At 38.8% G+C, this 11,147-nt stretch overlaps 2 protein-coding genes across 3 annotated transcripts; one reads left to right on the forward strand and one right to left on the reverse strand.

The window, feature by feature from the left end:
- The first annotated feature begins 132 nt into the window (after positions 1-132).
- LOC125218692 (ArgH (DUF639)) lies at positions 133-3,506 on the forward strand. 2 transcript variants are annotated; one of them, XM_048120425.2, is made up of 11 exons: positions 133-246; positions 637-871; positions 961-1,062; positions 1,153-1,322; positions 1,448-1,581; positions 1,656-1,833; positions 1,905-2,457; positions 2,565-2,677; positions 2,766-3,009; positions 3,090-3,324; positions 3,400-3,506. In XM_048120425.2, exons 1-10 carry the CDS (start codon positions 191-193, stop codon positions 3,315-3,317), a joined length of 2,013 nt encoding a protein of 670 aa, XP_047976382.1. In that variant the 5' UTR covers positions 133-190; the 3' UTR covers positions 3,318-3,324; positions 3,400-3,506. The 2 variants fall into 2 exon arrangements, with proteins under 2 accessions (XP_047976382.1, XP_047976380.1); XM_048120423.2 differs by having other exon boundaries at positions 3,403-3,506.
- Positions 3,507-3,692: 186 nt separating this feature from the next.
- On the reverse strand, positions 3,693-10,892 carry LOC125218691 (protein RRP6-like 2). The gene is made up of 14 exons (XM_048120422.2): positions 10,097-10,892; positions 9,158-9,313; positions 8,517-8,675; positions 8,365-8,448; positions 8,157-8,236; positions 7,938-7,988; positions 7,435-7,543; positions 6,466-6,548; positions 6,267-6,312; positions 5,990-6,077; positions 5,692-5,861; positions 5,077-5,376; positions 4,738-4,833; positions 3,693-4,590 (listed from the first exon to the last, which is right to left on the reverse strand). Exons 1-14 carry the CDS (start codon positions 10,781-10,783, stop codon positions 3,961-3,963), a joined length of 2,739 nt encoding a protein of 912 aa, XP_047976379.1. The 5' UTR covers positions 10,784-10,892; the 3' UTR covers positions 3,693-3,960.
- Between the last annotated feature and the right edge of the window lie 255 nt (positions 10,893-11,147).

Below are 11,147 nucleotides of genomic sequence, written 5' to 3' on the forward strand. Positions count from 1 at the left end.
GTGAAATGAAAAAATGTGCAAAAGGATGAATTGAGGAACCGGTGATAGACAAAGAGGGCATTGCATGGTGTCCACGTGTCACGCCCGTAGCAAACACGTAGACAGCAGATATAGCGGATCATGCCCATAATTCTCCCTCCCTCGCCTCTTTCATTTCACAATACCATTCTGCAATTGCATATTCATCAATATGGAGAGGAAGCATCTTTCCACTATTGCTAACCACGTTATTGGAACCTGCGCCCAGTAACGTCCTCTCTCTCTCTCTCTCTCCTTCAGCCGTTTTCTCGGAAATGCACAATTAGTTATATGCACATCAAAATGTCCCACTACTATTTCATGTTTCAACGTATCATCATCATATGATCATCTCATTCTCATCATTTCCTCATCACTTCATTATTATTAAACGTGGATGATCATGTAAATCAAGTTTATTGAAATAGCTGGGGCTCATTTGAATGGCAAGAGTTTAGTGAGTGATTAAGCCCTTAGTAGTTACTAGCTCAGCCTCACATAATTTCACAATCAAGACACATAGTATTGGATGATAAAACAAGCTCCAAAGTAATGGTGGATTAGATTAGGAAATATTAGTAAATACCATCTTAATGAAATCCATGTGATTGGTGACAGAAAGCTGGACACCTCTGTTGATAATCTAGTTGAAGAATTCGAGAGAGGATGGAAGCCTCAGATGGATGGATACTCAAAGAAACTAGTAGACTTCTGCTGTTCCAAAGCACTTGCCCTCATGTGTGGGTGTGGCACCATTGATGAAACAATCAGTGACGGCTCATTCAGCCGCCTCACTTTTGATATGATGCTTGCTTGGGAGATGCCAAGCTCCTCAGATGAAGAATCTCACTCTGTCAGGACATATATTTATCACCTCTTCACTACTTACTTCCTGTGTCATTTGTAAGTAACAACTCCTGCTACAATGTCTTGTAATTGTAGGAGTCTGTGGCGAAAGCGAGAGAGGAGAGGAAGGCTCCCTCAGTTATCAACCAACTACAGGATGATGTTTCTCTTTTCTATACAGATCTCATGCCACTCCTAGTAAGCTAAGCTGCTTTGCTTTCTATGGATATGAATTATATACTGTATGACTATGACAAGTCTTGTTTCGATATATATATATATATATAGGTTGATCGAGAGCCAAGTGCTGGAGAGGATGCATTTGTATGGCTGGGGAAACATGTTCCTTTGGTTGTAGACATTGTCAATGGAAGATTTACTTATGAGACATTGACTGCTGCTACCGCAAATCGCCTTCATTTTCCAGCATACGACATTTTCTTGAAAGAGATCCAGAGGTATGTATGTATGTATGTGCCAAATCATTTACTTTACTCATTTGTCGCATAACTAGCTGTGCTTGCAGCTTCAACTAACATTATTGCCTATATTGTATGTATAATAACATTCTCGAGTTTCATAGATGTATAAAGCATTTACAGAAGCAAGACACTCCAACGGGTGTGGAGTTAGCAGACTATGAATTTATATTGCACGTCGAGGGAACTGCAAGTTCTGACAGGGTGGTGCGCCATATTGGGGGAACAAGTTGGCCAGGTCCGTTTTCATAAACTACGGATATATATATGATGTCTTCTCCAAGTAAAACAAGGATGTTATTTTTTTTCTAGGCAGGTTGACACTGACAAACTACGCACTCTACTTTGAGGCCTCGGGAATCGTGTCATATGAAGATGCAGTAAAACTCGATCTTTCAAAGGACCTTCAGCAGAGTGTAAAACCTACAGCTACCGGTCCTTGGGGTGCTCCCCTTTTCGACAAAGCTATAGTTTATGAATCTTCTGAATTGTGAGTATAAACTAGTAGTACGCATTTCTTTGACTATGGTAGCTTTTAGTACTTATTTGTGAAATCTCTAGGAAAGAGGGCGTCGTCTTAGAGTTCCCTGAGATGACGAGCTCGACAAGACGCGACCATTGGCTTGCTCTCGTGGAGGAGATCATGCTTCTGCACCAGTTTCTGCTCAAGTTCAAGGTGAATTCAGAAGAACAAGCGTGGGAACTGCACGCGAGGACCATATTAGGGATCACTCGACTTCATGCAGCACGAGAAATGCTCAGAATTTCACCTCCAGAGCCAAAGAGCTTCTTAATATTTTCCTTACTGGATGAGCTTCCAAAGGGGGATTACATACTGCAGGAGCTCTCCGATAGTCTGAAAGCAACCACTGGTGGAAATCCATGCAGTGCCAGTTCAATTCTCATGAATTTGAATGTCGCTCGATCCTGCATCCCTTGCCTAGAGCCGAACCAGATCACTAGTGACAGTGGAATGGTGCAGCCAGAAAACCTGTCATTACTGGAGGACGCTATAAACCAATCGAGAGAGGAAGCCAAAGAAGTTGACGTGGCCAAAGCTTCAGCTGAGGTTCTAAAAGAGGAAGGAATCAGTGAAAGTTCCATGGTTCTTATGGTGAGTTTTAAAAGATTTCCATTTCCTTTCCAATATTTGTAATTAGGCTTTTTGGTGTGATGTTATGTGTAATGATGAACTTACTGTTGATTTATTTTGATATATAGGGTCTGCTTACTCCATGTATAAGTTTAATCACCCGGGGCCAACAAGCTCTGCAATGGGAACGGCCTTTGATCACTGCCACTCTGGTTTTTTCTTCACTGATAATCATCTACAAGTAAGCAATCCACGGTTTCCTAAATCTTGGTTCGTAGTTATTGCAAAATATATCAGTTTGAGAATTTTGTTATTGTTCTTTGCTGTAGAGAATGGGTCGGCCCTGCTATATCTGCGTTATTGTTGTGGATAGTCTCAAAGATGCTACAGGTCAGAAGGAGAGGACTCCCACAAAAGGAGAACAAAATTGTCATCTATGCTGGATCCGATCAGACGACGATGGAGAGTATAGTAACTGCACAACAGGGACTAAGAACCGTGCACGAGACAATGAAGCAGATAAATATAACAATGCTCAAAATCTGGTCAATACTGACCTCAGAAGCTCCAAAGGTATGTATACTCCATGATTTCTTCATTATGGGACATTTTACGAGAGGCTGGTCGATAAAATGTATGGGGTGCATATCCAGCACACGAACACGGTGATGGTGGCCACAGGTTGCTGTGCGGTCATACTGGCTGTGATCCCGTTCAAATATATCCTAATGGCCGGTGTAGTGTATAGTGCTGTGATGACATCAAAAGTTGGGAGGTCCATGCAGAATGACCAAAGCAATCGGCGAATGAGGGAATGGTGGGACTCCATTCCGATCATCCCTGTTGAGTTCACAGACAACGAAGCTTCAGCAACGATCTGATTGAGAGGTAACTAGTTTACATACACTTGCAATTTCAAACAATAGGCCTATGTTAATTTTGTCTTGACTTCTGTTGTATCAGCAGGTTGCCGGAGATGTTATATTGCTGTAGTTTATAGAACAGTTCTGTTTTTCGAGGCTCTCCCCCCTTTGTATTGCACAGAAGAATGTTTGATGTTTTAAGTTCTACACGGATGACTTATAAGACAATCATAAACTAAAGTGATACAGAAAGAATAGTTGCTTATACAAAGCCATCAATTTTATGATTATGATGCTTGAATTGATACTGTGCTGATGCAACCACTCATATCCCTTCACCTATAATCATTCAAAACCTCAGTTGCAAGTAAATTTTTATTTTGCTACGCTGAGGCCGACGAGATTTATCTGATGATCAATTGAAACAAAATGAAGCACAACCCTCTCGTCTGTCTCTGTCGCACGGTGATATCAATCCACAAGAGGGTATTTTAAATACAAAAAAAAATATAGACGAGTATCAGAGAAGAAAAACTACTACTATAAACTACACGAAAGAGAGTAGAGTAGCTTGAGCAATGTTCGCTACTCAAGAGTAAATGGCAGTGCAGAATGTAGTGTCGGGACAGACTGGAGCAACAAATCCAATGACATTCGACATTCAGCGAAAGGTTGCACTGCGGTTGCCAGATGCTGGAAAAGCCTGACGCCGTCTACCTTGTGGGTGTTCTGATGGCTCATCATCCTTGCCTACAGCAGCAGAACCTTTTCTCCTCTCTTTTCTCTTCGAACTGCCATCATCTTCCACCAAGGGTTCCACCTTCCTCTGGCCTCCAAATATGACCTGTTTGCGAGCAGCTTCATAATCAAAGGGTTTCACCTCTATGGAGGCTTCCGCTGGTCGAGATTTGTCCACCACTTTAGAACCCATGGCTTGTTCTAGTGATGGAAAGCATTTCCGGAAGCTGGAGGACAGATCCGATAATGATATGGGTTCATCTCCTTCCAAAGTAGAGCCGGTTTCATTGTTTTCGACTTGTCTGGACCGGTCATCTCTGGTAGCATCTAAATTGGCATCGTCTGAATCCTCAATGTCTGAATCATCCAAAACAATAATATCTACTAAACTTGAATCAGTTGCAGGAGCAGGAGGCTCTTCTTCACGTACAACTTCTGGAATCTTTGCAGATTCCTTGACTTCTGAATGCAATCTTTCATCTCCGCCTGAAAATGTGTGGAAAGGGAGACTCACTGTTGATTTTATCTGCTCTAGTTTGGAGTCTTCTTTCTCCTAAAAGTTCAAACACAGATATCTCAATAAAAACAAGTGGATGGGTGGAAGAAAAGACCTGTGGAACAGTGAGGTGCAACCAAATATCTATGATGGCATATTTACCAGAGGAAGTGATTAAATCAAGAAATCTCTTCACAAACTTACTGGTTTATCAAGATTGAACTTCCTTTTGGCTGAGTTTCCGAACAATGCCCCAAAGGCACGGGATGGCTTTTTTAGCGTCTCAACGGTTGCTTCAGCCTAAAAATTAGCACCAAATTTTTTTACCATAGATATCACTTGAATATCACAATAGTCTATGAAGTATGAAGGTATGTAAATCGTCTGCTGCATCTAGTAAGACATCCACCATTATATCAGGAATTCACTTTGAGGAAAACAGTGTAGTCAAGTGGGTCAGGATAATGGGATATTAAGATGGTATCGATGATATTATAGCATATGTGAGGCTTAGATAAGGCTTAGTGAAAATAGCTAACTTACCGAATGCGGTGGATTTGTAGTAGTGTGTCTATATTTGGCGTCACCCGCAGGAGATGTTGCACCTTGATAAGCAGCACCGTCATTCATATTACCTTTTTTATTCACTTTAGTCCTAGAACTCTTGAAGTCGTGAGACTCATCATTATGTTGTCTTGAAGCTAATGAGCTCTCAACTACAGCATCAATAGGTACACCACTATTCTGTGCAAATTCGATTTCCTCCGCAGCTTTCGACATCTCAGGTATTTCAACAGGCAAAACTTCAGATTCTTCCGGAGCCAAAGTTCTCGTTTCATGTAACTGCGTAACATGACCATTTCATCATTAAGACATGTTACACATATTGAACTGCAAAAGAGAAGTGAAGGATAGAACACAGAAGAAACTGCTGCTTAAACATTTTAATGAATGCTCTACTGCTCATTAAATCTGAGGCGAATAGAGTACTTTAATCTATTACTCTATTTAACAAATTTCTTCGGGACTATATGTTTCACGATCCTCCTAGGAAATACAACAGGTCAACCATGTGCTCTATCTGGCCAAGATGCAAGCCCTAATCATTCTATTAGTTAGATATAGGAAACTGAAAGAAACAGAAAAATTCAGACTTACCGATTCCATACGCTTTTCCTTTAGATATTTACAGGCCTCCTCAAATGAAGCAGCATTTTGGATAGAGATACGTATAATACTAACAACTGAACTAAGATTCCGCTCAATGTATGGATGTTTGGTCTTCAAAGCCCGACGCATCTGGTTTGGCGTGAGAGGCATCTGTTTAGCTTTTCCGAGACAAAAATTTAAAAAGTGTGAGTAGCCAGGAATAGTACACGTCAGAGTGTAATGTGAATGCCATGGAAAATCTAAGGAAAGCTAGAATCCATCAGATATGTATAGCTAGTAAATATACCAAGTTCGATAAGAGTCCTATTTGGCAAAACATAACCAGTGCTTTCATCTTCTGCACGAGCAACAATATCCCTCCATTCACAAAGTCCCTAGAGGCATTTAAGAGTTACATGAAAACAAGGCAGGTAGTGTTAACCAAAAAGCCGAGGAAAATTGAAGTAAAAATTCAGGCTCGAATGCATGTGGACAATTACATGAACAAATGAAAAGAAGATCATATAATGAGTCAACTGAAACATACACAGAAACACATAAGGACAAGGACTAAAAAAACTTACAGAAACAACTGCTAGCTGTTGAGCACTAAGATCAGCATCCTGCAACCTGTAATATTATTGTAGAAAGTAGTCACTAGTCAGGTAAGCAGAATGGAAGATGTTGAAATACACGATCCAAATTTCCAAGAGATGGTTGCTATATGAATGAACATGTACTTAGGCTTGTCCATCAGCACTAACTGAATAAAGAAAGTTATACCCATAAATGTGAAGGTAGGAAGTGTCTGTCAGGAGTTCTTTCTGATAAAGTTGGGTGCAAATTTCATAACTCCTTTTGTAGACCTATCAAAAGTCAAAAGATAACAATCAGATCAAAATCATCAAACTCATGCAAGAGAGAGAATGTGCAGGGACAGAGGTATTCTGTATACAGTTGTAAACTGTGAGGTTAATAATCAAACCAAACTTTCCCAAGTTTGATGCCTAATTTAGGCATCAAATCCAATGGTGTGAAGAGTACAAAGCTCGTTTGAATAAGTAAACCTCTTAGTCCTGTATTAAATTAAAATTAAAATATAATAAAACAAAGATAAGATATATACACATAATTTTAGTTTACAGAATTTTGAGAATTGTGTACACTAGAAATTCAAAACGGAAAAGCCAAAGATGCATGTATGCAGTCAACATCTCCAACCTCAGAACAGGAAGTAACAAATTTGCCAAGATTTCTTGTTCTTTAACATTATGGTGTTGAATGAGCAATACAGCAATGAACATATGTAGGACCCAGCTGATCAGAGCATGCATATAAATCTATTTTACAGATAATTTATAAAGTTCACACAGTCAATGAACAATCAAGTTGAATTATGTTATCACTCTCTCTTAAGTCCCACATCCCACTAGAGCATTACCCTGAGCAAAGTATCCAGAATACCTTCAAGCCTAAAGATTACATTGTTAATGGCTTGTCCCAGTCAGCAATATAATCATCTTCCATGAACTTCATGAATAATAAAGCATAACAAAGTAATCAAGACCACTATTTTTAAATGATAGTATTGCATAAAAAAATTCCCAGTTCAATAGCCTCTCCTTTTTCCAATTTTTTATGGATAAGGTTTTTTGATGCACAAGTAAGTTTTTTTAACTGATTTGATAAAAGAAATTACCCAAATTTATGTAATTAGATATACAAAATAAGAAAAGATATCTAAGATCTTGCCTCGATAAGAGGAGGATCAGAACTTTCAGATTCCGCAGGTGATCTTAGTAATCTTGCCCTCATAAGATCATATATGTACAGCAAATAATGTGTATCTTCTCTAGCATATCTGAAAAACAGAGTCAATAAACTAGTGTTAATGATGTCAAAGTACATAGAGATCATTGAAATTATAGTTCATTGGACTCAAGAATATGTAGAACATTTCACAAATGAAAAAAAGAAAAGAAAAAGTAATTGATGCTTCACATGTTGCCCAATCTGTTGTCTGGACAAACTGATGAGGTTTTCTAATTCAACCTCAATATCCACATGAAGTAAACTAGAGAAGCACCAGCGATGTAAACGTAAATGGACTAAGACAAAAAAATGACTTCTTTAATCGTCACATAAGTAACAATCCAATCATCTTATTCATGAAACATATTACTGCCTTGACACCCAGTGTACACACACACATACACAGGGGAGACAACTTATACAAAGTACATAAGAAGACATACTTAATCATCTCAGCGGGAAGTGGTCTGATCCGCCAATCTGCATTTTGGTATCTGTAGAAATCAGGCTAGTTAGTCTTATAATTCTCCTTCAATGCAATATCGTTTAAATGCTATTCTATTTTTTCCGTGCTTGTAGGGTGCATCAAGTCTTCAAATCAGGGGTAAGGGAAGTCTAATATAGAAATACAGGATAGGGCATAAAGCAGCATAAGACCATACTGTTTGTTTGCTTGAACTCCACAAAAATGATTCAACAGGTGTTCCAGACTGAATCTTTCCATTTTCAATACCCTGGACGCCTATGAACAAAGAAGAAACATTCTACTCAAGCGCAAACTATGCCATTGCTTCCCGGAGAGGGAAAAATGCCACAAATACTTTAATTGATAAAAGACAGGTAAAAAACATATCAGCTTAAATTAAGTACCTGTCCTGTGTCAAACATATTGCAGACATAAATGCTAAAGTCGCGTTGAAGCCAATGAATATCCCGATCCGCTCCATGCATTACCTAATTAATTCAGTAATATCATGACCAGAACAGCAACCACAACAATGTAAAATATTCTGCTTGTTTACCTTTCTCTTAGTTGGGTCTTTGAATAACTCTCTAAGGTGTGGACCAATGTGAACACGAAGTTTCAGAGTGTCTATGACAAAATCCTCAGTTCTTGTCGATATTTGCATCAAGCAAGTTAAACCTTGAAAAGATCTGTATTGGTTGTGTTCTAAATCAACCTGCAAAACAGGACATAAGCCAAAAACACAAATACAAGGCCTCATATCTTATCTTAAAGTAGTTCTTAACTATTCTTCAGCGTATATTACAGAATAAACAGATTGCAACCAAGCAATAAGTAAAACGATATACGACATTCACAAGCAGGTCAAAGAAGATAAAAATCAACTCCAGAAATAAAAAAATATAGTGTTCGAGTAGGTATAGTCTAGACATAAAGCAGACAGTCAGTTAAAATGATACCCTGGTTTAAGTTGTGCCAAGATGACCGAGTTTCTAAGTCACTAAGAAGTCTGTTAAAGTTATGAACCAAAAGGTCACTGCACACAGGTTTAGTAGCCTATTATGTTCATTAAGCTTTGATAGGAGATCATAGTGGCAATCCATATAGAAAACTGAATATAGATGCATTCAGAATCATTTTCGCTAACAAATAAACAGCAATAATTGTACAAATACAAAAATACAAAAGAAACTTTACCGCAAATTCATCCACACTACGTAATTTTATGGCTAACTGCTTCAAATCTTTCACTTCTTCTACAAACTTGAAGGGTGTGACTTCTAAAGGAAGAGGTTTTTCAGGCTCAACGGTACTTTCACTTGAATCAACAAAATCAAGAACAGAGAGTTTCTCCTGCAAGAAAATCAAATTATATTAGCATTAAATGATGTAGTATTTTGTCACAATTTGATAAACACCAAACAGTAAAATACCAAAAAATCCAGAGCAACAGTTGGGCATGCTAGTGGGCCTTTTGAGTAACAGACAATTATGAATGAGTGCCTTATAAGACATGGGACAAAAAACTGGCAAGGGGGGTCACACAATCATCCCCAAGGTTTTCACATATATATGTGTAATGTGTTTGATCATAATCATGTTCATCTGCAATCTAAAAGAGATCTTAGACTTACAGAGAGCACAACTGGTAAACTAGTTTCCAAGAATTAAATTTATCGTTTTACTATAAGTGAACAAGCATACTGTATGGTAGGTTTTTTTTACTTTAAGTGACCAGATGAATAGATAAACATAATCCAGATCCCAGACTAATAATAAATTTTACTTTGATCATCTTATCCTTCAAATTCCCAATGTAAACATCCCCTAGGGGTTCTTTTATCCTTCAATTCTTGTATTCTAAGGCATGGCCCTGTGGAGACTAACAGCCATGTTTCCTTAAAAGTGGCACAACGTTTAACAATTTTCTTAGACACTCACTTATATAATACTACAATACAACAAGGTGCTCCGCAAATGAAAAGAACCAAAACAAACTCATACATAGTCAAGCAGAATTTGTTAATAGTACGTATAAAAGCAGTCGAATTCGGTATTGTTAAAAAGACCTATTCTAGTCCAACAACATAAAAAATGTAGTAATCAAAAGCGAAGATCAAAGGTGAAAGAGCGAACCAAAGGATGCAAGAACCTAGACCCATCCTCACTCCTCTCCAACCAGATATGATCATGCGGCTGATTCGCGTTATTCACAATAATCTTATACTCGTCTTGCGGCCGCGGAATAGAAGGTATATGGAAAGGAACCTTGGGCTTCACTTTCTCCGCCACCTTCACTTCTTGCCCCCCTTTGGCCACACCCTCCACATTCCTCTCCGCCCCTCCCGAACCTTTTCTATTTTTCCTCCCATAAACCATCTGAAACCCATTTTCCTCACCGTCATGGTCTACTCTCATGGCCCTCACACCACTCTCCTCTTCCTTATCCCGCAGCATCTTAAAGTCATCCAACGATGCATCAAGCCTCTCGTACATCTCGTCGTTCACATTCACCAGCCAATCAAACGCCAAGTCCTCATCCAATTCAACGCTTTTGTCATCCGGCAAAAGAATTGGCTTCCCGAGCAAATCCTCTGACGCCCCAATAATACTCAAAAGGGTGGAGGATTTGTCGTTGATTTGGGCGATAGGGTTCTTGAATTCTTCAAAGTTGTTGTAGAAATGGAAATCCGTTTCCGAAGGTATGATGCGCGAGGACCCTGAAAGCTTCGCAACGGAAGTGGGAAAAGATCCCTTGGACGAGAGATTGCGTAGACGATCGGATTTTATTGGGGTCTCGCCTTCGGGGTGATCAATTTCCATGATTCGCTCTGCTTTAGGGTTTAAGTTTGCATTGAAGAGAACGGGAAGCTCGGTTTGGGCGTTAGGGTTTTCAGGGTTTTAAACACTTTCCCATTTGCTCTCTAATGACATATGCAAATTGAATTAATTCAGTTTTTTAATTCATCATTTACAAATAAATAAATGTGATTGTGTGACAGCGTAAATAAATTTAGTCGGAGGAGCCTCAGTTAAACTTTGAATACAATTATCTTAAATGCGATTTACTGGCTTAATTATACAGGTTAGTTGTCAATTCATAGCCTATGAAATGGACACTATCAATTTCTCTCACATGAATGATTTAAAGTTTTAGACCAAAACTGGATCATTCATTTTGAGTATT

Source organism: Salvia hispanica, chromosome 1 (genome assembly GCF_029641045.1).
Source record: "Salvia hispanica isolate PSC_SH4W2 chromosome 1, Shi_PSC_v1, whole genome shotgun sequence".
In the NCBI taxonomy this organism is placed as follows: Eukaryota; Viridiplantae; Streptophyta; class Magnoliopsida; order Lamiales; family Lamiaceae; genus Salvia; species Salvia hispanica.